The following is a 27,942-nucleotide window of genomic DNA, read 5'->3' on the forward strand; positions in this document are numbered from 1 at the left end:
GGAAGGCCCCACAGATAAGGTGACATTTCAGTAAAAACCTGAAGCGCTGGAGGGACTTGAGCTCATCAGTGAAAGAGCATCCCAGGCCAGGAACATATTAATGTGAAGGCTCTAAGGTTTGCACAAGCCTGCCATTCCAGGAAGGGCAGCCCAGAGTCAGAGATGAGTCAGAGAGAGGTTGGGGGAGGGGCGGGCAGCTCAGTCTGGCATTCTGGTTGGACTTCAGCTTCTGCAGAGCAGAGCGTGACTGAAGGCCCTGGGGGAGATGAGTCAGGAGACGACAGTAATAACACAGGCCAGGGATGACGCCAACTTGGACCAGGGGAAGAAGTGGTCAGATTCTGGGTTCACTTTGCAGGTAGAACAGACAGGGTTTGCTGACAGATGGGGTTGCCTGGAGGAGGGGAGGGTGTCAGGAGGAGGGGAAGGTGGCAGGGCCTCAGCCTTGCGCCAGCAGAAGGGCTGAGCAGAAAGGCTTTACTGAAATGAGGAAGCCAGGGGAGGAACAGGCTTGCTGAGAGAAGGACATCAACAGTTGAGTTTGGGGCCTATTACGTCTGAGGTGTCCGTTAGGTGGGTGCCGACTCCACATGGCACACGAGTGTGAAGTTTGGCGGAGAACCTCGACGGGAGGGGGACATGCAGGAGCCATCGGCACTCACAGTGTTTGAAGCCAGGTGACTGGTGGAGGTCGCTAGACAGGCCTCTGGTAAAGGAGAGGTTGATCCCATCTCACACTACTGAGCATCTGATATGGACCAGGTTGAAATATGAGCCAGGACCTAGATACTCTACTAGTGAAATTGAGGACCAAAAGCAATAACTCATCAACCAGCCTAAGGGGACAGCTAGTAAGTAGCAGAACTGGGATTCAGGCTGTCAAATCTCATCTTAACCTCAGAGTTGGTGTTCTTCTAACCATCCAGTGCCTTAATTTAACCATACGTTGCATTTTAGAAAAAGTGCTCTTGGCAAGCCAGAGTCAGTATCTTTCTAAAATAAATAGACAATGACTCTCTTTTTAAAGTGAAGATGGGAAGCAAATCCCTCAGTCATTTGATTGTCACATGGAATGAAGATTAGATTCGGAACCCCTGATACCACTTTCATCAGAATTTCTCAGATAAGACCTAGTTTACAGACACCCTCTATGTGAATTTGCATGTGTGTGTGTGTGTGTGACTTTGTGACTGCTTACAATATTTTAGGCTGTGCTGACTACTTTATATGCATTATCCCCTTTAGCCCTTACAATAGTCATTGGAGCAGGTCCTGTCCCCATTTTACAGATGAGGAAACTTACACTCAAACTGCTATTAAGTGTCAATTACTGTAGGTCAACCCATCAGAAAATGAAGTACACAGGATAGCATGCTATGGGAGATCCAAAGACACAGAAGGACTTTAGGAAAAGAGATTGTGAACTTGTGATAGTTTTAATTCGGAACAGAAGTATAAGGAATGGCAACGTGTATTACATAATGATTTTGCCAAACGAGTCTTTGTCCTAAGCGCCATGTATTTAAGGCATGAGTCCATAATGCGCAGGGTCGTGAATTAATTGTGGTCTACAGTAACCCTAAAGGAGGAGACACTTGAACTGAGTGTTTTTCAAGAATGGGTAGGACTTCACTTGGTTAGAAGAGTGGTTGAAGAAGGTGTCCCACCCAAAGGGACTGGTATGAGTGAAGGTCTAGAGATGAAAGATATAAGACATGTTTTGTTTGGGTTTTTTTTTGGGGGGGGGCTGTTGTGGTTTTGTGTGTTTGGCTGGGTTTTTCTTTTTTTGGCCACACCACATTCCATGTGGGATCTTAGTTCACTGACCAGGGATTGAACCCTGGAGGGCCCTCGGCAGTGAGAGTGCAGAGTCCTAACCTGTGGACCACTGTGGAATTCCCGATACAAGGCATGTTTGAGCAGAAACTAGCGTATCAGTTAGCTGGAGGAAGACAGTGGAGGCCTTAAAAAAAAGAAGGTAGGTCTTGGGAGCTGGTGCTGTGTGGAGTGGTCAGGTAGAGTCACTGATGGCTTCTGAGCAGGAGTGGCAGGGAGAGCCCCCTGGTGGAGGATGTCGGAGGATGCAGCTACAGGCAGAGATGAGGTCGTGGCAAGACTTGAAGCGGGAGCACTTGAGGGCCTTCCCTGCGGATGTAACATGGGAAAGAAGGGGATGCGATGGTGGCGAGAAACTTTGGAAAGGAGGAATCGACAGATTTGGTGGGGGAAATCCCTGGCAGTCCTTATGGCTGAGAACTCTGGACTTCCACAGCAGGGAGCATGGGTTCAATCCCTGGTTGAGGAACTAAGATCCTGCAAGCCTTGTGGTGCGGCCAAAACAAAAACAAACCAGGATTTGGTGATTAGATATGGGCACTGAGGAGAAAGGGAAGAGGCAGAGACAACTTCACGCCTTTGAATGTCGCTGTGTGGCCCAGAGAGCAGTAACATCATTAATCAACAAAAGAAGAAGCTGAGAGAAGCCTGATTCAGGGGAAAGCCCATGTCTTATTTACACAGAGATAGAGATGGTAAAAGATATCAAACTGAAAATGCCCCACCAGGAAGTAGGAAATGTGGAACTGAAACCCGAGAGGTCAGGATTAAAGATGTGAGGTTGTCTTTGGCATAAAGATCACATTAAGTTACATGAGAGTAGATGGGCTGTCCAATGAGATGGTGTAGAGAGCTTAGCAGAGGGCTGGGACTGACTGGAGGTCAGCCATGTTTAGGAGTCGGAAGAAAAAGCCTTCCGTGAAAGAGCCAAAGGAAAGGTTGGTGCAATTTGTCGCCACCCTTTGACAAATCAAAGCTCAAAGCAAGTGGAGAGTAAGAGTGAACATTTAGGGATTTTCACAGCAGTTCGATAGTGCCACATCATCCAAGCCCATGACTTTGTACTTTCCTGAAGTATTGCTCCGCAGCAGATGGGAAATTTTAAAAACTGATCTGTACCACCAACCGAGAAGTGCTGCTCAGCAGGCAAATGAGCCAAACAGTCTGCTCCTAGGTACATACCCAAGAGGATGGAAAACATGCACCACGCAAAAAGTGATACAGGAATGTTCACAGCAGCCTTCTGCTTAATACCCCCAAAGTGGAAACAACCAAGATGTCCATCAACTGATGGTTGGATGAATGAAGTATGATCTGTCCAAACGAAGGAATGTTATTCAGCCATAAAAAAAATAATGGAGTACTGCTACATGGTACAGCGTAAGTGAACCTCAGAAACAGGGCGCTGAGTGAAAGAAGCTAGGTACAAAAGTCTTCTTGTGGTGGGACTCTGCTTTTATGAAATACCCAGAACAGGCAAATCTGTAGAGTCAGAAAGTGACTTTGTCACCAGGGTCTGGAAAGTGACCACTAACAGGGATGGGGTTTCTTGGGGGCGGGGGGCAGGGAGTGAAAACCTGCTGGAATTTAGACATTCCAGTGGGGACATTATACAACCTTATGAATGTACTAAAAACCACTGTATTCTACACTCTGATGAATTTGATGGTGTGTGAAATACATCTCAATAGAATAAGAAAAAAAAGAGGAAACTGATAATCTCAAAACCAACGACAGAGAAACTTTCCAAAAAAAAGAAAATACAGAAGGAGGGATTTCCCTAGTGGTCCAGTGGCTAAGACTCTGCCCTCCTGGTCAGGGGACCCAGGTTCAATCCCTGGTCAGGGAACTAGATCCCACATGCTGAAACTGAGACTCAGTGCCGCCAAATAAATAAATTAAAAAAAAAAAAAAACAGAAGGAGCAGTTGAGGAAAGGAGGGAGGAAGAAAAGCATGTTGATTTAGGGTGCTTTAACCAGGAAGATTAAGCCAAAACACCATTCCGTGTCAGCATTTCTTCAAGTGTAGTCCATGAACTCCTATGGGTCCCTGAGAACTTTAAAGTTATTTTTCAGAATAAAATTAAAATGTTATTTGCTTTTGTCATTGGAACTTGACAGTGCAGAAGCAATGGTGGGTAAAACTCTGCTGGTCCCTAAGCATGAGTGAAGGTGAGGACACCAAACTGAACCAGCATACCCTACATTCTTCACCACCATGCAGTCGGTCGAGAAAGGGCAGATCCAGGACTTCCCTGGCAATGCAGTGGTTAAGAATCCACCTTCCAGTGCAGGGCACACAGGCTTGATCTCTGGTCCAGAAACTGAGATCCCACATGCCTGGGGGCAGCTAAGCCCATGTGACTCAAGTAGAGAAGGACTCCAGCCGCAACTACTAAGTCCGAGTGCCACAGCAAAGATCCAATGCTGCCAAAAAATAAATGCTAAAAAAAAACAAGGCGGGGGGTGCACAAATCGATCCACTGTCCACTCATTGGAAAAGACCCTGATGCTAGGAAAGATTGAGGGCAGGAGGAGAAGGGGCAGCAACAGAGGATGAGATGGTTGGATGGCATCACTGACTCAGTGGACATGAATTTGAACAAACTCCAGGAGATAGTGAAGGACAGGGAAGCCTGGCATGCTGCAGTCCATGGGGTCGCAAAGAGATACAACTGAGCAACTGAACAGCAACCAAAGAGTGTCCTGGATGAAGCATAAAACCCAGAGTACATGTCTTTTTAACATTCTGTTTGAAGAACTGAGACACGTGCATGGAACACCCTCTGTCCCAAAGTAGAAGTGGCTCAAAGCAAAGCACCTGTGCACTGGCTCAAACTGCACGTTGAACTGACAGTTTCTCTTACACAGAAGACCATTTTCACGTGAAAAAATGACTGATAGACAAACTGGTTGTTTAGACTGGGCATTTGGCAGATAGTTTCTTGGAAATGTGCAAAGTGAGCCTGTCACTTCAAGGAACATAACTGACAGTGTTTGTAATCAGTGATAAATTTCAACTTTAAAGTGAAAATTTGAATTTTGCAAAACTTACATTTGCTACCATGAGCTAGACAACTTCCCATTTTATAAAGACTTCTCTGCTGAAAACCAGTGGTAATACTAAGAAATGTGATTTTTTTTTTTTTTTTTGTATATTGTATTATAAGGATGTCTCAAGATTTGAAAGATCTCCCTAACTCACTGAACCAATATTTTCCCAATGACCAATGCACACTGTTAAAAACCCAGGCCTGGCTAAAAGATCTATTTATAGCTCATGAGAGACCTGTGGATTTTAATGTAACATTGTGAAAAGCTCATTGATATGATTTTAGATTCCATGTTAACTAACCTTTAAGAAACTACTTATTTGCCGAGTTTTGATTTTCTGTATGTTATCAAAGACAGAATATCCAAAATTACCTATTAAGACAGAATATCCAAAATTACCTATCCATTAATTACCTATTAAGATTCTCTTTCCAGCTGTATATCTTTGTGAAGCCAGATTTTTTTTTTCCATATATTTTGGCCTAAATGACATATTACAACAAACTGAATTCAGAAGCAGTTTTGAGCATCCAGCCTTCTTCTGTTTAGCAAAGGCCAGATATTTGTTATTAAAATTTTAATTTTTTTTTCTTTTGCCTGTGCCACATGGTATATGGGATCTTAGTTCCCCAAACAGGGATCAAACCTATGGCCCCTGCAATGGAAGGCTTTTAAGAGTGTAAAGTGATGCTAATTAACAAGGACCTCCTGTGTAGCACAGGAAGATATATTTAATATCTTATATTAATAATAACCTATAATGGGAAGGAATCTAAAAAAGAATACACACACACACACACACACACACACACACACACACGTATATAACCGAATCAGTTTGTGTATACCTGAAGCTAACACAACATTGTAAATTAACTCTATTTTAGTTTTTTTTTTTAATGATTTTTAAAACAGCAGTGCTGAGACCAAAATGCTTGACAGCCGCTAATGTATATATGCTGAGGGTGTCCTCTGAACTCTTGGTGTGGTGTTGGAGGTAGTTGTCTTCTTTTTGGTAAAACCAGGTGTCAATACCTGGCTAAGACAACACATAGCAGTTCTAGTTCTGTCTTCTTCCTCACACCTGCCAAAACATGCTCTGTTTACTCTTCATCAAGGTCACATGAACCATTGCCTGATCAAATGGGGTCGTATCATATTCCCACAGAGCCCAGAAATAGCGATATGGGATGAGAGACAAAGAAATTCATCAGACTTGAATGAAAGCAGTCCATTTCTATTTCTTCACATGGAACTTCAGGACCTTTTAGGATTAATGAGTAATTTCACAACTCTTAGATCTCAGAGAGTGAGGAACTTCACTAGCAATCTCAGTTAATAGATCCAGGTTTCTGACTCAAGACAGCAGTGGGGCCTGAGGAGACATCCGGTGACGAGCTGGGGAGACCAGCGGGGTACATACACTCCATGTTGTAACTACTGGGATCCTTGAAGGCAATGGTCCCCAACTTTTTTGACACCCGGGAACAGTTTCATGGAAGACAGTTTTCTCCAAAGACCAAGGCAGTGAGGGGTAGAGGGTGGTTTCAGGCTGACTCAAGCACATTACATTTATTGTGTGTTTAATTTCTATTAATACTATCATTACATCAGCTCCACCTCAGATCATTGGATCCCGGAGGTTGGGGACCCCTGCCTGAAGGGGCCAAGTGCAATGCCTCCCAGCAGTCCTCTGTAGGGTGTGGGCATAGTGAGTGCCCTCCAGTCTGCTCTTGGCCTATATCCCTTCTTGTTTGGGAATCCTGGGTTTAGGGTGCAGATTTGATCTTCAACCTTCATCCACTGATAAGTTTCTGCAGGGTCCTCCTTTATTATTTTTTTAATATTTATTTATTTGGCTGTGCCGGGTTTTAGTTGTGGCATGCAATCTCTTAGTTGCTGCTTGTGGAATCTAGTTCCCGGACCAGGGATGGAACCCAGGCCCCCTGAATTGGGAGCACAGAATCTTAGCCACTGGATCACCAGGGAAGTCCCCAGGGTCCCCCTTTAAGCAAACAATCAAATAGAAGAAACTGTTCCAGTGTGGTGGCCACACAAGCTCTTAAAAGCCTCCAGACCAGATTTAGAGAGCAAACCTCTGCCTATTGGGTGCCATTCAGGGAAAATAGCAGCTAGTCATTGAGCTCAGGGTTTGCTCCCCAGGACCTGCCCTGCACGAGGGTTTAGGAAGGCAGAGCTTCTCAGCCCCAGCTGCCCATTAGGGCCACCCAGACCTAACTGCATCAGACTGATGGGCGGGTGTGCGGGTGAGAGTTGCTTCTGTTGGTTCCTTTTAGAGATTCTTCAGGTGACTGCAGCCACTGTATCAAGTGTCGGCTCCCACACAGCAGCACTGAGACTCAGAAGCAGCTTGTAGGATGACACCCGCCCCCCAAACAGCACATCCCCAGTAGGATGAATGGCAGCCAGGCTCCGAAGCCTGCTGAGCTGAGCAGCAGCAGGAAGCAGGGTACCGTGTTGACAACCAGCTCCAGGTTGTCACAGCAACTCGCCCAGCACAGCTCCTTCCTCCCCTTGGTGGCTTCCAGAGCCTGGAGGCTCCGCTGTTCTCTCTGATCTTCCTGTCCTTGGTAACCTGGCCTGCTACACTCTTTTTCTTTTTCTCCCAATTACTCCATCTCCTTATCGGTACATTTCCTGGTGCGCAGTCAGACTTCATCTGCATGGAACTCCTCACCCAATTCAACGCCCCCGCAAATACACCTGAAAATAGGAGAGAGTGAAAGGGCCTTGAATGCCAGAGCAGCTGTTACAAGGACTGCGCACTAAGTCTGCAAGGAAGATACCAAGGCCCTTGTTCTTGTCTTAGATCTTGTCTATCTGTTTTGTTTTGCACCTTTAAAACAAAGTTAAGACTTCTAAGGCCTGCTGTAAATTAGAAGTAGGAAGAGAGACTATTCTTGGCACTGAAAGATCAAGAAGTGACTGTAGATCCCTGAATAGCAAAGAAAAGGGCAGAAAAGTATGGAAAATGGATATAAGGACTTAGAATGTAGAACAGTGTGGGCACACCCCAATAGGTCCTAAAGCCATCGTGCCGTTAGAACAATGACCCAGATCACCAAGAAAATGTCCAGTTATATTCAGTTTAAGGAGGCGGAGTAGTGTGTGTTGTGTTTTTTAACTTCAAGCATCCCAAATGATGAAAGGTTTCAGTGATTTCAATTGGTTAAAGGTTTTTAACCCTTTGAGTGCTTTAAAGGGTAAACTCTTCGCTGTCCGAAACTTTTTTATGAGTACTCTAGGTAATTAAGATCCACCCTATTTGTTGTTTTTGTTCATTTATGCCCCTATTCCTAAAATATTAAAAACAAAAGATGTAAGGCATTTGGGTGTTTATATATACTTTCTAGTACCTGGCTCTGGTTCCTAGCAATACTTGCTGCTAGTCCCACAAGATTTCTGCCCATGCGGTACGTATGAGACTTGTCGTATTCCTTTACTCATTCATCTGACTGTGAAAGGGTCACAGTTGCCTCCCTCCCCTCGACTAGCAGCCCTACATCACTTCACCTTAAGTGGCTAGAACATAAACCATTCCACGCCACCCCCTCCGTCATTCTGTGCTCCATAAACAGAACGCTTGGCATGTAGTGGGCACATAATAAACATCTGTTGGATGAATGAATGAGCAAATGAGCCAGTCATCCACAGAATTATCTACATCAACTGTTTGCATGAAGCTATATATTTGATAAATATATAGCCCATTATGAGAGCAGCGTTCAAAGGACACCAGTAGATCCTGCCACCACGAAGAAGATAAATGACTGATACATTGTTGTGTGAAAAAACTAGGATACATAAGTATACAGGTTGTAATCAGAAGTTGTTTTTTTAATTATTATTATTATTTATTTGGCTGTGCTGGATCTTAATTCCAGCACACAGCATCTTTAGTTGCAGCATGTGGGATCTAGTTCCTTGACCAGGGACTGAACCTGGGCCCCCTACATTTGGAACACAGAGTCTTAGCCACTGGACCACCAGAGAAGTCCCTGTGATCATAAGTATTAAAAAAAAAAAAAAAAGGTTATGGGAAAAATAACTAGCAGAACATCAACTAACGTATAACATGATTATCCATTTACTTATTCACTTAATTCAGCATTTTATGTATGACGCTCATCTAAGCCTTGCAGTTAACCAGACTCACAACTATATCACCAGTGATAAACTACCTGCAACTTACGATTGAAAAGTTAAGAATTGCAGGGACTTCCCTGGCAGTCCAGTGGTTAGGACTCCAAGCTTCCACTGCTGGGGGCCTGGGTTCAATCTCTGGTCTGGGAACTAAGATCCCACAAGCCCCGAGGTACAGCCAAAATTGCAAGAATTGCAGCAGCTATAAACCATGACCAACTCAAGAACACTAATTATGCAATGATAGACTGGGTAAAGCCTCCTTCCAAAAAACAGGAGGGGCCTCAACTCTCTGCTCAGGCACTACAGAAGGAACGTTGACAAGCCTATCAGCCAGATTTCATGATGGCTGATGTGAGAACACTGGCTATGAGTCTGCAGTAAAACAAGGCAATGTGCTGATTTTAGTCTGGGAATACCCAGTGTTGTTGACCCTTTCCGTCAGCAACCCTTGGCTGTGCATCCTCAGTTCACGGCCATCAAGAGATCCCCTGTAGTTCAGTCATAACCCTGGGACCATACCCTGAATCATGGCTTCAGAAGACATTTTTCCAGTATACCTAAATGGATTTATTAGCTTGGGCAGTGCCCAGACCTCAAGTGTGTGAGGAGTACCCACCTACTAACTGCTTTGCAACTGAGTATGCCGACAGCAACCCTGTCTGTAGCCAGGGATCATTTGTATTTATCCTCTTAATAATGTGACTGACAATACTCTGCTGGTGATGGAATTATAATAGATCATCAAGGTGTAAAATGGCATTTCTGGGCACAGTTGGGCACCCTCAGTCCCTTATATCATCTAAGAAAAATGCAAGAGAAAGTTCCTAGCAATATTTAATAAGCGGTAAAGGAAACCTCATCATAGGACCTAATTTGTATTGCCTCAATATAAGATTAATATCTCCCGTGTTAAATTTGTATTTACAAAGAGGCTTCTTTTGATAATTAGGGATGCTGTTGCTGTCTTTGTAGACATCCTTAGTATGCATGTTTTTTTTTTCCTCTCTGGGCTGGGTGTTATGCCAGATCAACTTCCAGAACAAACCTGGGCACCAGCCATGAGTAACCCTCTATTTCTCTTTCTCCCCATCCAGGTTACCCCTTGGCTTTATTTTATCGGCGTTACCTTTTCTACAAGGACAGCTACCTCATCCACCTTTTCCACACTTTTACGGGCCTCTCAATCGCTTATTATAACTTTGGTGAGTGAACCGAGTTAGCACCACAATTATAGGGAGCCTGAGAAGGAACAGACCTGAACAAAACATCCTGGAGGGAATCTGATGGAGAGTGAAGTTGTGATGCTCTGGGAGCAAAGAGAGGGTTTTATGGGCAGGAACACAGCTTAGCTTCTCCCTTCATGTACATTTCTCTCCCAGATAAAAGCATTTTGAGAATGGTTACCCTTAGCAGAGGGACTTCCCTCGTGGCTCAGCGGTAACGAACCCGCCTGCCAGTGCAGGGGATGAGGGTTCCATCTCTGGGTCAGGGAGATCCCCTGGAGAAGTAAATGGCAACCCACTCCAGTATTCTTGCCGGGGAAGTCCCATGGACAGAGCCTGGTGGGCTACACTCCATAGGGTCGGTCACAAAAGAGTCGGACACGACTTAGTGACGAAAACAATGAAACAACCCTTACCAGACGCCATCCACAGAGAGACACCAGTTTATCTCTGCTGGGGCTGGAACTGGCCAACAGACCCAAGCAGTAACCCCAGGAGCATCCCTTAGGCCCAACATCCAGAAATACAGGAGCTCCCTGGCAGTCCTGTGTTTTTATACAGTTAATTTCCTTCCCTTCCTCCAAATCAGGAGGCTCCTTAAAAAGAAGAAAGATCCAGATACCAAAGTTTTTTTTTTTCTTCTGTATATCTCCTCCTTGTGTTCAGAAGTGTCAGGAAGGGTGGGAATGTAAGGGCGGTAGGGGGAAAACAGGCAACAACATGCTGTCTCCTCCACACCCAGGAACCCAGCTCTACCACTCCCTGCTCTGCATCGTGCTGCAGTTCCTCATCCTCCGGCTGATGGGCCGAACTGTCACCGCTGTGCTCACCACCTTTTGCGTCCAGATGGTAAACGTGTCTCTCCCAGGGCAGCTCAGGTCACAGCCAGCCGGGGTGGGGGCGGGGGGAGGATGAGGGTTGGGGTGGAGAAGAAGCCGTGGACTGGGAGATCCACAGCGACCCTCAGCAGCGAGGCTCTGGTTCAGTGTCCAGAGGCCCCGGGAACGTCCCCTGCAGGCTGCCTGCCTCACCGAGGGGTGGCCACTGGCCCTCTGCCCTGGACCCCGCCATCAGGGTTCTTGAGCCTGCCAGGATTAGCGCAGCCGTCCGTCCACGACAGGAGTCCCTCAAAGTCAAGGCGGGAGACCCACTTGGAATGAGCTGCAAGATGTTGAGCATCTACATTGTCAGTTTGGGGAAGTCCCCAACGGTCCCATGGTTGGGGCTCTGAGCTCTCACTGCCGAGGGCCCAGGGGCCCAGGTTCAATCCCTGGTCACGGAGCTGGGATCCCGCAGGCCATGCGGTGAGGCCAAAAAAACAAAATTTTTTTTTAACTTTTTAATGCTTTAAATGCTGTTTAGCCCTCATTTTGCTGAGAAACCTTGAGGACGTCCGTTTCCCTTTACAGGTTCACTTTCTAGAGCAAGAGAAAGGAAAAAGTGAAAGAATACCTTGGATTTCAGAGCAGGGGGAGATGCACTGTAGTGATGGTGGAATAAATAAATACTCACCCCTCTCCTAGGCCTACCTTCTGGCCGGATATTACAGCACAGCCACCGGCACCTATGACATCAAGTGGACGATGCCACACTGTGTCCTGACCTTGAAGCTGATCGGTGAGTGGTGGGTCCCCTCTGACACCCACGCCCCTCCCATCCTCCCACCCACCCTCGGTCCACAGGCCGCATCGTGTGCCCCCTCCCTCCGCTCCACCCACACCTTCTCTCTCTGCTCAGGTCTGGCCATGGACTACTATGACGGAGGGAAGGATCAGGTAAGTACCCTCCCTCCGCAGAGAGGTGAAGGAGTTTAACCCAAAGGGAGGAGGATGGCTATTATCATCAGGGGTGGGGCCTCCCCTCCCGCCCTCGGGCCGGGTGGTATGATCACCATTTCTGACTGCCCAGGTCCAGCTTCTGCTCACAACCCAGTGATCCAGCCAGCAAGGCCCTGGGAAGAGGGCTGCAGCTGGCCATGGCTGAACTTCCCCCCGACACACCCACTTCCCTCTGAAGCACCAACTCCTCTCCATATTGTCATCCCCTCAAAGAGGTTCTGTTTGCAGAACCCAGTTCAGTGGGGCACCAGGGCGGGGAGCCCTCACACTGGCTCTTGGGGGTCCTGAACTCCTTGTTCTCTTCTCGGCACAGAAATCCCTGTCCTCCGAGCAGCAGATATACGCCATACGGGGTGTCCCCTCCCTGCTGGAAGTCGCCGGCTTCTCCTACTTCTACGGAGCCTTCCTGGTGGGGCCCCAGTTCTCCATGAACCACTACATGAAGCTGGTGCGGGGAGAGCTGACCGACGTCCCAGGGAAGATACCAAACAGGTAATCACCCCCTTCATCAAGACCTCCGTTCAGGCCTCTCACCCAACACAAAGGCGCTTCTGAAGTGACCTCCCAAAGGCCGGCCAGCTGCATTGTCTCCTGTGGGCCAGGCTCTTGCCCTGTGACCAGCACTCCATGCCTGCTCATGGCGGGGAGTGGGCACTTGTCAGCTTGGGTCACTTCCCACCATCCCTCCCGACCCTGTGGTACAAACATCAAAATACACTTTTATGCCATAGGATTTTGCCTGAAGCAGTCATGTCCCTGCCTTTAAAACCCACTTTCCCAGTTTAAAAAATGTTAATATATCAAAATCTATATATTTCACAGTCCCATGGACTATAGCCCGCCAGGCTTCTCGGTCCATGGGATTCTCCAGGCAAAAACACTGGAGTGGGTTGCATTTCCTTCTCCAGGGGATCTTTCCCACCCAGGGATCGAGCCTGGGTCTCCCACATTTCAGGCAGATTCTTTACCATCTGAGCCACCAAGAATCAGGAAACTGATCAAGTTACCAGGCAGATCCCTTTGCTGAGAACTTTGGCCAGCCTGTGTCTGAGCATCGATCCAGCCAGGAGAGAAGAGAGCAGATCCAAAGCTGAGCTCTGCATCGGGCTTTCAGTCCCCATGTAGCCCGCACACACCAGGGAGACCCAGAGGTCCGCCGGACCTGAGGGGAAGCACCCAGACTCAGGGCTTGCATGCTCTGTTCCCCTGCCCAGCCGAGGCAGCGCGCGCCCTCGAGAAGAGCAGAGGGAGGGGCCTCTGCCATCACCCGCCATGACCCCGCCTGTCCCTTTCCAGCACCATACCTGCTCTCCGGCGCCTGGCCCTGGGCCTGGTCTACCTAGTGGGCTACACCCTGCTTAGCCCCCACATCACCGAAGACTATCTCCTCAGCGACGACTACCAAGTGAGTGCTTCGTCAGCAGAGCGGCACAGCAGCACCAGAGACACCAGGCCAGGCCCCCCGTAGATAGCTGAGAGGTGCGAGCACCACCCACAACTGCCTGTTGGTTTCGCTCTAGATCTGAGAGTTGGCGTCCATCAGCCAGCGCTGCACAACCTCGCGGGCACAGGGCCATGCCGGGTACGCATCGGCACCTCAACCTCCCCCTGCAGCTCAGCTTGGGTTCATTCTCTTTAACAGCCGGGCGATCTGGCCAAGCTCCTCCAGCCCTGGGCAGACGGGCACTAGGAGCCCAGGACCCGGGGAGAGATGCTGGCTCGGCCCCATCTCCTTCACTGATGATGAATGTGGACATAAGAGCCCCCAGCACCAGTGTCCCAAGTGCCCCCCACTTTAGGAGAGGAGGTGAGGCCCCGCTGTCTCGGGGCCTCTCTGAGGGGTTTCCCCTTGGCCTATTGCAGAGTAGTCAGCCGCATATGTGAGGTAAGACAAGGAAGGGCTCCTGGTCTGGTGGCATTCCTAATCCACCCACGTTCTCTTCTCTCAAGAACGGCAGCTTCTGGTTCCGCTGCATGTACATGCTGCTCTGGGGCAAGTTCGTGCTGTACAAATATGTCACCTGTTGGCTGGTCACGGTGAGGAGAGAGGAGTGGGGTCACAGACCACCTGGGGGGTAGAAGGGGCGGGCTCACAGGGGATGAACCTGTTGGGGGGTAGAGGGGCAGGATCACAGACCACCTGCCTGGAATGGGAGCCGGGTGGCGGTGGGACATTCATGGCCTGGCTCCCTCAGGAAGGCGTGTGCATTCTGACGGGGCTGGGCTTCAATGGCTTCGATGAGTATGGGACAGCCAAGTGGGATGCCTGTGCCAACATGAAGGTGTGGCTCTTTGAAACCAACCCCCGCTTCACGGGCACCATTGCTTCTTTCAACATCAACACCAACGCCTGGGTGGCCCGGTAAGCGCCCAGGGCAGAGATGTGTCACTTAACTTCTTCACCTTTCCCCAGTGCAGGCAGACCCCTCTAGGCACTCTGACACCCCCAGCCATGCCCACTTTTGTCCCCAACTCAACGCCCCCAAAACCATTCCTGTTATGTTTCAAAATCAGAAACAAGGTAGTTAGCGGCCTGGGTACAGGGCTAGCTAGCCCACCCCTCTCCGCTGCAGCCTCGGCACCAGGCAGGCCATCCGTCATCCATGGTACCAAGCGGGGCCCCAGCTGAGCCTTCATTCAGTCCGTTCTGTCTAAACCATGACTCATCAGCTTGGCTGCCTTTCATTCTGAAGTGACCGGCACATACTGCCTTCCCGCCCCAGTGCGGGTGCCAGGAGGCAGGATGGGTCTGAAGCTCATCCTCTCTCACCCTTCTCTCCAGCTACTTCTTCAAACGACTCAAGTTCCTGGGAAATAAGGTTCTGTCCCAGGGCCTCTCGCTGCTCTTCCTGGCGCTCTGGCATGGCCTCCACTCGGGATACCTGGTCTGCTTTCAGATGGAGTTCCTCATTGTGATCGTGGAGCGACAGGTGAGCCCTCAGGACGGCGGGCAGAGGGGGCCTGAGCAGAGGAGCAAGGCTGAGTGAGCCCATTCCTTCCTCCCCAGGCTGCCAGCTTGATTCGAGACAGCCCAGCCCTGAGCAGGTTGGCCTCCATCACCGTCCTGCAGCCCCTCTACTATCTGGTGCAGCAGACCATCCACTGGCTCTTCATGGGTTACTCGATGACCGCTTTCTGCCTCTTCACTTGGGACAAGTGGATGAAGGTAGCCAGGGACCTACCCGCCAGGAGGGGAAAGGACTGCTAAGAGGTCAGGCGGGCAGCGGGGGGGGGCGACAGTTCCAGGCTACTGTCTACCACGGAGGCTGCGTGTCCCCACAGGTGTACAAGTCCATTTATTTCCTTGGCCACGTCTTCTTCTTGAGTCTACTATTCATATTGCCTTACGTCCGTAAAGTGATGGTGCCGAGGAAAGAGAAGTTAAAGAAAATGGAGTAATCCCTGGTAAGTACACCTCCCTACAACTGAGCATAAACTAGCAGGTCACAGAAGGCAGCCATGGACTGGGATGGGGCAGGGAACGGCTAGTCCTGGGAAGATGGGGTGAACCTCACCAGGCCTGGCTTCCAGAAACACGGTATGGGGCGCTGACTGCTCTGAGAGGTGCCCGGAGGGAGCTGGAAGGGCTGGGGTCCGGGGACCAGGAAGTGACGCCAACTGGCCTCCCGCTGCCTCCCCTCGCAGGTGGCCCACTGCAGGACTGGCACACCAACGACCTGCCTCCCTTTGCAGCACTCTGCCCTGGAGCACAGAGAACCAGAAGCCAGGGTGAGGGAAGACGGGGCTCCCCAGCTGTGCCTCTGCCGCCGGCCACGTCTCCATTTGGGGCCAAAGGGGAAACTCGTGGGAGGAGCAGAGGGGCCCAGGTCCCTCCTCTGGGCTCCCCCATGCACGATGCCTTATCTCTTCCCCCTCTAGCGAGGAACTTGTGTTTTTCTTCTGCCAATTTACTATGATTGTATCCATGCCGCTGCCTCCGCCCCCCCCCCATGGGGGGAAGGGAGGGGCAAGGCCCTGCCTGCCCCACTTTTCTACCTTGGACTGACTGTACCACATAAAATCACTTCAGTTTGTTTGGTTTTTCACGGCTGGCGCCCCTGGCTACTTTCTTTCAAACACAGCCCTCCACGCGTGCCATGGCTGAAACAATCAGGGCTCCCTCGTTGAGGGCGCCAGACTGCAAATACCATAACCTCACGGGTCTTGTCTGAGGGGTTACACCAGGTCACACCATCAGATGCTGCCGAGTTTAGGAACTCTCAGAGGACAACCAGGTTTACAAGAACAACGTTTATAAAATAAACAGATAGCAGGCGTACAGCCTGGACTTCCACAGACCCCAGTCTGGGTGCAGGGAGGGTCTTCCAACAGTCGACTGAGAACAGGGGCAGGAAGCAACGTCTGCACTGTGTTGGGGGACTGGGCCCTGCTGTCAGAGAACCCCCCACGCTTCTTCAAAGGCAGTGGTGACTTTTGCACAGGTGAGGGCGGCAGAGAGCGGGTAGTTGCTGATGGACACCATCTTCTCTGTGTACTCCACGTCCACCTGAGGAAAGAGCATCTGTCAGCGGCTCGTTCGCTCTATCACAGGTTCAGCCCTTCTTTAGGGCAGAAAAACTGCCATCTCGTAGCACTGTTTACCACCAGTGTGGGAAAAGGATGGAGAAGGCCTAGTTCCAACCATGAGGCACACCCCAGCGTTCCTCACAGGATGTGCTGGGGGCAGGAGGTGGAGCCCCTCAGCTTTTTTCTTACCCTCTACCTCCCAACTCCTACGGATCATCAAAATGCTGAGTGCTCTCGGGATTCTGTGCTAAGCTTCAGCTCCGTGAAGAATCTGAGAGTTGAGCCCAGGCCTTACCTTGCCATGAGCAAAGGCCCCCACCACGAAGACAATGGGGTCACTGCTGGGCGCCAGCTCTCGCACATCACTGACAACTGGGACAGAAAAAGAAGTGCCAATTTTCATACACCCAACTGGAAAGTGGTCTGACACTGGATTCTTAATCACCTAAAGAAAAATAAATAAAAATCAGCCCCAGAAACATACCCAGAACACCACCTCCAACCAGTAGGTAACAATACCTCACCTTCAAGAGCTTCTGGGGGCCATCAGCCGCTCGAACGCTGAGTTTGTGTAAAAGCTGAACTAGGACAGAAAAACAGAGTTCAGAGCTAGGTGGAAACCCAGCTTCTCATGCCCAATGATTCAACCAGAAAATCCTTAGGTGAGCTGGTTACACGTGTCCCGTGCATCCACACAACTTAGATGCTCTCAACAAGTAGCTGCCAAGCACGAGGCTGGTTGTGCAGTGACAGCGCCCCCCCCCGCCTTCTCTGCAGCCAGGAACCCACGCACATGGGAAGAAAGTGCAGACCACTGGTGCTGAGATCAGTCATGTGACCCCTCCCCCACTTAAAAACGCCACACTTTATTCCCCTTCCTCTTCCTCCCTCCATCAGTTCTGCCAAGTTTCTCTCACCCATGAGGCCACAAAAGCGGTCAAAGGTCCTGGGAATTCGAGTCTGGGGGTTCACTTCAATCAGCACATTCTTCTGCGTGTGGATGTAAACCTGGAGCAAGCCTGCCCGGTTCAGGGGACTGTCCATCAGCATCAGTAAACTCTGAGGGAGGTGAGGTGGAGACCAGGGCACAGTCAGGATGGAAGAGAAGCCCCAGAGCTGCCTTACCTTCCGTCCAGAGGCCCCAGGGCCTGAGCTCTGCCCCTGGAGTTACCTGGTGGGCTATGTCTGGCCTCACTTCCCCAGGGTCCCGGCCATTCTTCAACAACATGGACTTGTGCTTGTCACAGTTGAGCAGCTCATATGTCTTTCCCACCTGAGAACAGGGAACAAGAGCTACATAAGCTGCTTTTCCATGGGATGCCAGTTCTCAAAGAGGGGTCCCCAGATCAGCAGCATCTGAAAACCTCCTGAACAATCAGATTCTTAGGCCCACCCCAGATCTATACATCAGACACTTGGGGTGGGGCCCCCAAATCCTGCAGGGGATCCTCTGTGCCCACATCTTCCTGATCCCCACCCCCATCACTGATCTTGGAGGGAAGAGGGAGGAAGAGGGCAGCCTGTGATTCCACACACTCTAAACTGGATCTAATTTTAAAACCTATGGGTATCAAGCAAAGCCAGTGAGGGGTGCTGGAACCAGGCAAAACTTAGTTAGTGAGCAAGGCTGAAGGCTTGTTTACCACAAAAGCATTACATGCACACTGGGCAAAACATACATGGTCACTACCCTCAGTCTGCTTAAAACAAGCATGCACAATGTGAAGCACTGCAAATCTGAACAGGAAGAAGTGTGAAAACCAGTGAGGCCAGAGGTAGTGTAACCAAGGAACATTCTCAGAAGTAAAAGAAAAGGGGATGGCTCCAGGTTTAAGGTGTATGAGCAACAGCTAAAAGAAACAATTGCAAATTGGAGCCCTGAGGAGCATTAGGGTGGTCAGTAAAAAGTTTTAAGTACAAAAAAAGTTTTGAAAGGCTAAGTTTTTATGTACCAGTACAACATTTGTATGTCTGGCAACATTTTGAGCTGACTCCAAAAAGTTTAGAGGAAGAGGCATGTAGACTTTGAAATTAACTGAGTAAGTGACATAAAAATGTCACAGAGAACAAAACCAAAGGGCCAAGAATTAAAGTCCATGGAACACTCTTGTATGTATGCGCGTGCTCAGTTGTGCCCAACTCTGTGGGCCCGGGGACTGTAACCCGCCAGGCACCTCTGTCTATGGGACTTCCTAGGCAAGAATATTGGTGTGGGGTGCCATTTCCTATTCCAAGGACATTCTAAGTTATAGAAAAAAAAAACAATCTCTTGAATAGATGAATCTAGTTTTGACTCATTAGTAAGTTATAACCAAGGTTTTGTTCTTTTAATGGAATAGAACAGAAAACATCAGAGTAATTCAAATGCAGTCATAGTAGATAAAGGACTATGAAACTTTCTCCTTCATATAGCTGAGTGTACAGACTGGCTCACCGTGTAATTTTTCTTTTTATTGTGGGCTGTGGTTAATAAGCTTGAAAACCACTAATTAGAATAATCAAAGAATGAATACTATGTGTATTCTATAGTAGGTACTGGAGATACAAGAATTTTTAAAACCTTATTCTGTCCTTTTTATACCTTCTAGTGGCAAAGGCAACCAACCACATGAATATTTAATTCAAATTGTGATAACCATGAAGGAAAACTAAATGGTTCACTAAAGGATTATGAGGACCTGATTTATACCAGGAAGGGAATCATTTCTATGAGACAGAGTAACATTTAATAACTGAAGAATGAGTAACAGACTCAGTAATTGTCCAGTGAATAAACATTAAGTAGGAATTAATGAGGCAAAGAGCTGAGTAAAGGGTGCTTGCAGTTAAACAACATTATCTTCAATGGCCTTAAGGTATAAGAGAACTTAGTGCTTTCAAAGAGCTTAGAGGAGGCCAGTGAAGCTGGAATACAAAGAATAAATGAAGAGGGGACTTCCCTGGTGGTCCAGTGATTAAAACTCTACACTCCCAATGCAGGGGGCACAGATTAGATCCCTGGTAGGGGGGAACTAGATCTGGCATGCCACAATGAAGATCTCATGTGTCACAACTATGACCAAGCACAGTCAAATAAATATTTTTTTTAAAAAAGAAGAAATAAGAGCAGGCTGATGAGGCTGGCAGAAGCAAGAGGTACCAGCACAAGGAAGACAAAAGCTAACAGTACAGAAGACTTTTCAACCTTCAGCTTCAACTTCAGCAATGGATTTTATCACCCTTGGAGTATCATTAATGACAACTGGCCTAATTTACTCTGGAGTATGTTCTAGGAACTTTAATTTAGCCACAACCTTTTCACCTTCTTAATTCAGGTTAATAAGTAACCTGAATCAGTAACAACTAATTCCAAGTGACAAAGATTATTCTAAATCCTTTACACACATTAATTCCTTTAATCCTCCCAACAATCCAGTAAAACAGGTACAAATACCATCACCCCCCCACAGAACATACCAGGAAAGAAGTGGTTAAGTGAATCTGAGAACTAACAGCTGGAGGGATGAATATGTGAACCTATAATTAGGTTAGAAATATCAATTATAGAAGAAAATGAAAGGAAACCTGATTAGCTGGTCATTTAAAAGGTTTTCTAAACTGCAAGCTTAATAAAGTGCCACAGTGGCCGAGGAAAGAAAGGTGGAAAAGAATTGCACCTAGATTACTATGGAAATGTACTACTTTTAAAGCACGTTCATTACAATACCCCTGCAAGATATTAACTGCGTTCTACAAACTGACTACAAACTTTTCTCAAGAATCAGATGCTTAAAACAAGTGTAAGATCCTGAGTTAAAATTCAGATCTGACTTCTCAACTTGTGCTATTTCTTCTGGCTCTATTCAATGAACAAGTTTAGCTCTAAAGGGCAAGAGAAACAATGTCAAAAGGAATGAGAACACTGCATAGCATAAAGTTTAAGACAGGGAACTGCCAGATTTATTTGGGAGAAGAGCCAAATGATAGGTAAAAATAAAGACGTGAACGTATTAATGATAACCTGATCCAGGCAGTGTTTTGAAATGTATAGCAGTAATAAAGGAGACTGACAGACACGTTTCAATGAATCAAAACACTAAGTCCCTACAAATAAAAGGGTGAGCCGACTGAGCTAAAGAGCCTCTTGATGAAAGTGAAAAAGGAGAGTGAAAAAGTTGGCTTAAAACTCAACATTCAGAAAACTAAGATCATGGCATCCGGTTCCATCACTTCATGGCAAACAGATGGGGAAACAGCGGCTGACTTTATTTTTCTGGGCTCCAAAACCACTGCAGATGGTGATTGCAGCCGTGAAATTAAAAGATGCTTGCTCCTTGAAAGGAAAGTTATGACCAATCTAGACAGCATATTAAAAAGTAGAGACATTACTTTGCCAACAAAAGTCCGTCTGGTCAAAGCTATGGTTTTTCCCGTAGTCATGAATGGATGTGAGAGTTGCACTATAAAGAAAGCTGAGCACCGAAGAATTGATGCTTTTGAACTGTGGTGTTGGAGAAGACTCTTGAGAGTCCCTTGGACTGCTAGGAGATCCAAACAGTGCATCCTAAAGAAGATCAGACCTGGGTGTTTATTAGAGGGACTGATGTTGAAGCTGAAACTCCAATACTTTGGCCACCTGATACTGAGACCTGACTCATCTGAAAAGACCCTGATGCTGGGAAAGATTGAGGGCAGGAGGAGAAGGGGACGACAAAGGATGAGATGGTTGGATGGCACCACCGACACAATGGACAGGGGTTTGGGTGGACTCCGGGAGTTGGTGACGGACAGGGAGGCCTGGCGTGCTGTGGTTTATGGGATCGCAAAGAGTCGGACACGACTGAGCGACTGAACTGACTGACTGAGCTACAGTAATTACCTTTCCCCTTTGCCCAGTAAACTTGTCTTGGGATGAACCGAGGAACGACACGAGGGACGAAACTTTTCCCCTAAGACGACTTTGGGGTTAGGGTTATCACAGAATCCTGGTAAATCAGTCGAAGCAAGGATGTGAGCGGCAGAAATTCAAGAGCAAAGAAAACCAGTACTGCCAACCCAGGATGTTAAACGAAAAGGCAGTCGATTAGGCCACTCCTCCAAAAGCATGTTCCACCCGTCTCTGCTTTCTCCATCCATCACCTCCTGAGCCCACCACCCTCACCACACCGGATCCCATTCTATCGATCCACTAGCTCTCCATCTCCTAGCCCGAGACTACCTTGACTGTCTCCAGACTGGCTCCTTCCAGCACCACAATGAGCCTACGGCCCCCGATCTTGCTTCCCGCCCCAAGTCGGGGCCGCTTCAGCGCCACAGCATCCCAATCCTCTTTCTGCTCCGCAGCCCGGCGCTCACGAGATTGGAATGCCCCACTGGGCGCAGCCATCTTGCATCCGGATCGGAAATTGTGTAACGTCTTTAAATTGGCCTCAAGCTCGCCCCAATCGCCAGCTTCCTTCCGTCTGCCATTTCGAAAGTAGGCGCTCGGAAATGGCGATGGCTCCAGGTCTGGCACTCGCAAAGCCTCTCTGGGAGGGCAGGGCTCCAGAAAGGGGCTGGACTTCCGGATGCGTATTTCCTGTGCGCCCAGCTCCGGTCCGCCGTGGGCTGAGGGGAGGGATCAGAAGGGAGCGCACTTCCGGTGCCCTTTCTCCAGCGAGCACCTGGGGCCCGAACCCTCGTGTGAAGGGTGGCCATCCCTAACCGGGGAGCGCGGTAGAGGCGGGCCGGCATCCCCTTCTTACCACTGGTGCCGCCGGCCTCAGGACCGAACATGGCCCAGAACTTGAAGGACTTAGCGGGACGGCTGCCCTCCGGGCCCCGGGGTATGGGCACGGCGCTGAAGCTACTGCTGGGGGCCGGCGCCGTGGCCTACGGCATCCGCGAATCGGTGTTCACCGGTGAGCAACCTGCGCCCGCTCTCCGGACTCCCGCCAGCCTTCCCTGGACCCCTTCCCAGCCCCGCCGGGGCCCCGCGCTCACCCAACCCCTCACCCCGCCCCACCAGAAGCTGGCACGTACTCAGAGCCCGGCCTGGACTGACCCCCACCCCTCTCCCTGCAGTGGAAGGAGGGCACAGAGCCATTTTCTTTAATCGGATCGGAGGCGTGCAGCAGGACACCATTCTGGCCGAGGGCCTTCACTTCAGGTAATGGCGGGCAGAGCTGACTGCCCCTGACCCTTCACCCTTGAACGTCGACCCACCAGTACCTGTAGTAAGACTTACAGCGAGATTCAGCGCTGCCTTTCCCCTCCTCACCCCATCTCCCCGAACAGTCGTGCTGCCCAAATCTCCAGCAGCACATACTGTTATTTTCCGAAGGGAGAAGAGAATTTCTCCTTGACCGTGGTCATTAAGAGGAGGAGCAGGCCAAGAAACACGTGGTGAAGGAAAACCGGGCAGAACTAGTGAAATCGCAGCTTCCTAACCCCTATCCCTGTTCCCTCCCCTCCAGGATCCCCTGGTTCCAGTACCCCATCATCTATGACATTCGGGCCAGACCCCGAAAAATTTCCTCCCCCACAGGCTCCAAAGGTAGGTCTGGGCACTGGGGCGTCCCTGACAGTAAAAACGGCAGCCTGGTCAGAGACTGGGGAAGATGGTAGTGTCAGATCTCTTGGGCCTTGGCTTCCACTTCTGCAAACAAGGTGTAATAAAAGCACCTGCCCCAGGGATTAAAGCAGTACATTCTGGACATGTTGTGCATTTGCTCATTTTCAACTGTTCCTCTCCCTAATGTAAACTCAGTAAGAGCATTGTTTGTCTTTTGTCTTATTCACTACCTAGGTCAAAGCCTCGCTTTAAAACCTTGTTTAACTGTTTGATTTATTAATCTACTGGTGTATTCTGTTCTGGGGAAACTTGGTCCCACTCTTCACCTATTCCCTAAGGCATCTATTCCCTCCTAGACCATTCAGATGTTGTGCCTTTGAGATTCCCCAGATCAACGCTTACACAAATACACACACACACACACTCAATGAGGCAAGTAGCTCACTTGTAATGTACTTTTTTGCATTATCTTTAGTGAAGGTTGCTTAAATTCCCAAAACCCTAGGCCTTAAAAATAAAGGATTCACAAAACAGCCTTTGTTCTCAAGTCCTTACTGTCTAGTTCAGGAGACTGGTGATAATGATACAGTGTAACAACTTTCAGTGAAGCGTCAAAAAAAAAAAGTCATTTTCTGGAGGAGGGGCCATGCATAGAGAAGATTTGAGGATGGACAAGTACGCACTTGGCCTGTGCTGAGTCACCTCTCGTCAGCCTCCTCACTCTCCTCTGCCCAAGGCCGTTCTGGGCCACAGGGCATTGCCCTAGATAGCCACGGAAGCGCACACAGGAGAAAATGCCTGGGGAGGGCGGCTTTGCCAAGAAGCCAGGTGAGCCCCCATAGCCTTGCCCAGCCACTGCTGACCTCTCTCTTAGACCTGCAGATGGTGAACATCTCCCTGCGGGTGCTGTCCCGACCCAATGCCATGGAGCTGCCCAGCATGTACCAGCGCCTGGGGCTGGACTACGAGGAGCGAGTGTTGCCGTCCATTGTCAACGAGGTGCTCAAGAGCGTGGTGGCCAAGTTCAATGCCTCCCAGCTGATCACCCAGCGGGCCCAGGTCTGACTCCAGCTCCCTTTTTCTGCAACAACGTCAGCATTTCTCTCCGAAGCCCTATGGGCGGGCTTTTAGGAAAGACAGCTCATTAGGAAAGGACTGTAACCTGAGGTCCCATCCACCCAAAAAGCCGTGCTGATGGCCAGTGTGGGGAACGAGAGCCGGGCCTGGTTAGTGTCAGGCGGGGAGGGAGAACCATGACCTAGACCTGTACACACGATTTTGGAAAGAGTGGAGCTTAGCAGTCCGTGTGACCGAGGCCTCTCCAGCTCGGCCCGCGGGCCCAGTGAGGAACTCGGAGAGCATCACTGTGCCCCTGCAGTGTTTCGGAGATCTGGGATTCCCGTGGTCACGGCAGCACGCCTTCCTTTCAGTTCTCCGGCCCCCTCAACTCCCCTATCCCATCTGCCCCCTCCCGCCAGGTGTCCTTGCTGATCCGACGGGAGCTGACAGAGAGGGCCAAGGACTTCAGCCTCATTCTGGATGACGTAGCCATTACCGAGCTGAGCTTCAGCCGCGAGTACACGGCTGCTGTGGAAGCCAAACAAGTGGGTGAGTGAGGCGAAGGCGTCTGAGGAAGCAGGCAGGTGCGACTGCGTTCCCGCTGCCTCACATCCCCGTGACCCCGATTCTCTCCCACCACAGCCCAGCAGGAGGCCCAGCGCGCCCAGTTCCTGGTGGAGAAAGCGAAGCAGGAACAGCGGCAGAAGATCGTGCAGGCGGAGGGTGAGGCCGAGGCAGCGCGGATGATATCCTTCTGCAGAAGCGCTCCCAGCGCAGGCCGGGGGCATGCGGCTCCACATCCTCCCCCGTAGGCTGGCTGATGAGACTTAAGGCGAATGCGACCTGTGCCCTGTGACCCCTGGGGATGGGGTTTCCAAGTGGGATCTGAGAACTTGGTGGGGCACCTGAGGGCTGGCTCCCTGCCATGAGGCAGATCAACAGCACAGCTGGCCTTGCCTCACTTCGCCGCTGCCTCCAGTTACTGGCAGCAGCCTGCAGGGAGGCCGACAGGTGGGGTTGGGCACAAGCCAGGTGAGCGCAACCTTGGATCTGACAGCCCAGAGGAGGGCCGAGCCCGGGGAGTAGTTAGGACAGGGCCCTGATAGAGATCTGGCCTCATGTGGCCCCTTAACTGCATCCTGCTTACCTGGGAGAGGCCCTGAGCAAGAACCCAGGTTATATCAAGCTACGCAAGATCCGGGCAGCCCAGAACATCTCCAAGACGGTGAGTGTGCACACACTGAAGGGAGGGAAGTAGAATCTTGCTTGTTCAGATTTCTGTTCAAATTGGCTTGTCTGACACTTCTCATCAAAAATTACTCCCTGGGCTCCCCTAACCTGTTCATGCCTCTTGTGGACCTAACCCATCACCGTTGCTTGTTGCTTTGGATCCCTGAGTGAGCACGGAAACCAGGGCGCTCATCCCAGCATCCCTGTTCTAACCCCCAGGTGTTCTGTCAGTGGTTATTGAATTGTACAGGTAGGAATCAAGGTCTTTTTTGCCTGATGCAAACATTTGTCTCATTTCCTGCCCTGTAGATCGCCACCTCACAGAATCGTATCTATCTCACTGCTGACAACCTCGTGCTCAACCTACAGGATGAAAGTTTCACCCGGTGAGAGACAGGGCCTTCACGGGTCGTCCACACAGATCAGGGGCCGGAGTCTGGCTGCTCCGGCTCTGGAGCCTGTTACTAGCCTACTCATATGACCCTGGAAAACACCATTTCTCTGGATCAAAGTTAGAAACGTGGGTGGTTAGTAATTCCGACCTTGAGTCTCACGGGATTGATTTTATGAGATCGAAGAGCATTGTTCCTGTAAAGGCTTTAATTGTAAAGTTCCCTTCCACTGCAAAGCAGTGAAAGATGATATTCAGTCCTTGTCTTGGGGAGCTGCTCTGGGTCACCGAAGGATGCTAGGAAGGCAGAGGTGAAACCTGGCAGTGGCCACAGGAGCATCTCTCTTCCTTCCCAGAGCCAGAGACTCCGGCTTCCAGCAGGCTTGCCTTTTTCTTTTGGGAGGGAGGAGGGGTTTAGAGCTGGGTGGGGCCTGAAACTTATCAATCACATGTGCCTTTCTCTTGTCTTTCTGTGTTCCTTGTTCATGTGGTGACCTGGTGTCCACAGGGGAAGGTAAGTAGTCGACACAGCGTTGGGCTGTGGGGTTTATCTCCCAGTACCTGCCTTTCCCCCTCTAGCTCCCCTTTCTGACCTCCCCACCCACACACCAGGGAGGAGGGGGTGGCCCGAGATGCTCTGCCTCTCACAGGTGTGTCCCCTAATCATGTCACCGTCTGTCTCATTTCCACAGTGACAGTCTCATCAAGGGTAAGAAATGAGCCTGGTGACCAAGAACTCTGCCTCCAGGGAGGAAGTGGATCTGCTTCTGCCCTGGTGTTTGAGGAGTCACCTTGGGGCCCACCCCACCCCCACCCCGCTATCATGAGATGGTCCCTCTGCATCGCTCCTCTCAACCCTTCTGATGAACAGACTGACCACTTCTGGGGCAATGACTTTCCTCCCTGTGTTGGCCAGGGGTGTTGGGACAGTGTGATTTCTCAGTGATTTGCTACGGTGTTAATTCCTCCCTCGTGGTCCGGAGGCGATAACCACCACCCCAGGAATTCTCAATAAATTTTTATTACTGAAGCTGAAGTCAAAGCCTCCTGGTGTGTGTTTGACTGCGGCCAGGGAGGGCACCCATGGGGAAGCAAACATGCGCACGCGCACACCGCGCACTCCCGGGTCCTTCCCCCGTCTCTGCCAGCAGGGGGCGCGAGGACGCTGTCGGGGGCAGGTCGGGAGAGCCTGGCCAGCTGCTCACCCTGGAAGCCCGCAGAGCTGGATCCAAAACAGGACCACGGTGGGAACCGCGGGCCTTGGGGTCCAGGCCCAGCTGCACTCCCCGCCCCGCCCTCCTAAACCGCATCTCGCCTTTGTTTACCAACATCTCCTTTTCTAAGGCCGGAGCAGCTGTGGCTTTGCTGAGCTAGACCAAAAATCTGATGATCCCAACAGGAGCTGCTTCCTTGGTAACAAGGCTCCACGCAACTGTGGGGAGACCACCTGAGCTCACCGGAGGGCTTACGTGCTCAACCCCCCGCCCTGCGGATCCTGTCACCTGCCCAGGCTGCCCGCTCTTCTCAGCCAGGGCCTGCCCTCTGGAGGTGGGCTTCACTCCCACAGCCCTGCCCCCACCGCTACCCCACAGACCAGTCGCCTCCTCCCTCCTCGATGCCGCCCTCACTGAGCGGGCAGAGAAAGGAGCCCACTGGCTGTGCTCACGTGCCACCTCACCCGTGTCCCATTCCTTGTATTAAGGGAGACAGGGAAGGGTGGGAACCGGAGGATGGTCGGCACCTGGGGCGGAAGTGTGTGCAGAAGTCAGGGAGTTCTGGTGACGGGGTTAGAGAGCAGGGGCTCACCTTCAGCTGCTTCTCGGCTTCTGAAGAAATTAGATTAACTGGCCCCTGCTCACTGTCATGACAGGGACAGGGAGACAAAGCCCTAAGGAGCTGGGAGCTCCAGGGGAGAGGTGAATGAGCCAGAGTCCAGTCCACAATTTCATTTCCTTCACATCCCTGAGGCAGGAAGGGGATGGAGGTGCCCAGAGAACCAGCCTGTGTGTCCAGATCCCCTGGGGCTCTGAGGCAGCCATTTTGATTCCTCCTATTGTTTCCCTTTCCTAGTGACTTCCCCCACCT

At 50.0% G+C, this 27,942-nt stretch overlaps 3 protein-coding genes and 1 non-coding gene across 6 annotated transcripts in view; 3 read left to right on the forward strand and 1 right to left on the reverse strand.

The window, feature by feature from the left end:
* Positions 1–16,164, forward strand: part of LPCAT3 (lysophosphatidylcholine acyltransferase 3) — a 33,265-nt gene extending 17,101 nt beyond the window's left edge. The window contains exons 2-13 of the mRNA XM_020878772.2: positions 10,152–10,259; positions 11,023–11,129; positions 11,804–11,897; positions 12,018–12,055; positions 12,432–12,610; positions 13,415–13,523; positions 14,069–14,155; positions 14,314–14,480; positions 14,901–15,048; positions 15,126–15,284; positions 15,401–15,523; positions 15,764–16,164. Coding sequence (XP_020734431.2) covers positions 10,152–10,259; positions 11,023–11,129; positions 11,804–11,897; positions 12,018–12,055; positions 12,432–12,610; positions 13,415–13,523; positions 14,069–14,155; positions 14,314–14,480; positions 14,901–15,048; positions 15,126–15,284; positions 15,401–15,517 — 1,313 coding nt within the window. The 3' untranslated portion in view covers positions 15,518–15,523; positions 15,764–16,164. The remainder of the gene's footprint in view (positions 1–10,151; positions 10,260–11,022; positions 11,130–11,803; positions 11,898–12,017; positions 12,056–12,431; positions 12,611–13,414; positions 13,524–14,068; positions 14,156–14,313; positions 14,481–14,900; positions 15,049–15,125; positions 15,285–15,400; positions 15,524–15,763) is intronic.
* Positions 16,165–16,297: 133 nt separating this feature from the next.
* EMG1 (EMG1 N1-specific pseudouridine methyltransferase) lies at positions 16,298–22,131 on the reverse strand. 3 transcript variants are annotated; one of them, XM_070453084.1, is made up of 6 exons: positions 21,843–22,131; positions 17,817–17,918; positions 17,563–17,704; positions 17,170–17,228; positions 16,941–17,017; positions 16,298–16,625 (listed from the first exon to the last, which is right to left on the reverse strand). In XM_070453084.1, the coding sequence occupies exons 1-6, from the start codon at positions 22,008–22,010 to the stop codon at positions 16,313–16,315; spliced, it is 861 nt and encodes a 286-aa protein (XP_070309185.1). In that variant the 5' UTR covers positions 22,011–22,131; the 3' UTR covers positions 16,298–16,312. The 3 variants fall into 3 exon arrangements, with proteins under 3 accessions (XP_070309185.1, XP_070309186.1, XP_070309187.1); XM_070453085.1 differs by having other exon boundaries at positions 16,363–16,625; positions 16,941–17,090; XM_070453086.1 differs by lacking the exon at positions 17,170–17,228 and having other exon boundaries at positions 16,363–16,625.
* Positions 22,132–22,230: 99 nt separating this feature from the next.
* On the forward strand, positions 22,231–26,893 carry PHB2 (prohibitin 2). The gene is made up of 8 exons (XM_070453083.1): positions 22,231–22,524; positions 22,688–22,772; positions 23,080–23,159; positions 24,052–24,236; positions 24,656–24,785; positions 24,879–24,982; positions 25,384–25,461; positions 25,776–26,893. The coding sequence occupies exons 1-8, from the start codon at positions 22,398–22,400 to the stop codon at positions 25,854–25,856; spliced, it is 870 nt and encodes a 289-aa protein (XP_070309184.1). The 5' UTR covers positions 22,231–22,397; the 3' UTR covers positions 25,857–26,893.
* Positions 25,050–25,292, forward strand: LOC139030722 (small nucleolar RNA U89). Its single transcript, XR_011483128.1, has one exon. It is a non-coding gene; the product is annotated as a small nucleolar RNA U89 (small nucleolar RNA).
* Positions 26,894–27,942: the final 1,049 nt, after the last annotated feature.

This window comes from Odocoileus virginianus, chromosome 23 (genome assembly GCF_023699985.2).
Source record: "Odocoileus virginianus isolate 20LAN1187 ecotype Illinois chromosome 23, Ovbor_1.2, whole genome shotgun sequence".
Classification (NCBI taxonomy): Eukaryota; Metazoa; Chordata; class Mammalia; order Artiodactyla; family Cervidae; genus Odocoileus; species Odocoileus virginianus.

Coding starts and splice junctions, on each gene's coding strand:
- PHB2 (XM_070453083.1), top strand. CDS start 22,398: ATGGCCCAGAACTTGAAGGACTTAGCGGGACGGCTGCCCTCCGGGCCC. Junction 22,773..23,079: donor GCCGAGGGCCTTCACTTCAG/GTAATGGCGGGC, acceptor CCTCCCCTCCAG/GATCCCCTGGTTCCAGTACC. Junction 24,983..25,383: donor AGGCCGAGGCAGCGCGGATG/ATATCCTTCTGC, acceptor CATCCTGCTTAC/CTGGGAGAGGCCCTGAGCAA.
- EMG1 (XM_070453084.1), bottom strand. CDS start 22,010: ATGGCTGCGCCCAGTGGGGCATTCCAATCTCGTGAGCGCCGGGCTGCG. Junction 17,705..17,816: donor GGCCAGACATAGCCCACCAG/GTAACTCCAGGG, acceptor CACCTCCCTCAG/AGTTTACTGATGCTGATGGA. Junction 16,626..16,940: donor GGGCCTTTGCTCATGGCAAG/GTAAGGCCTGGG, acceptor CTCTTTCCTCAG/GTGGACGTGGAGTACACAGA.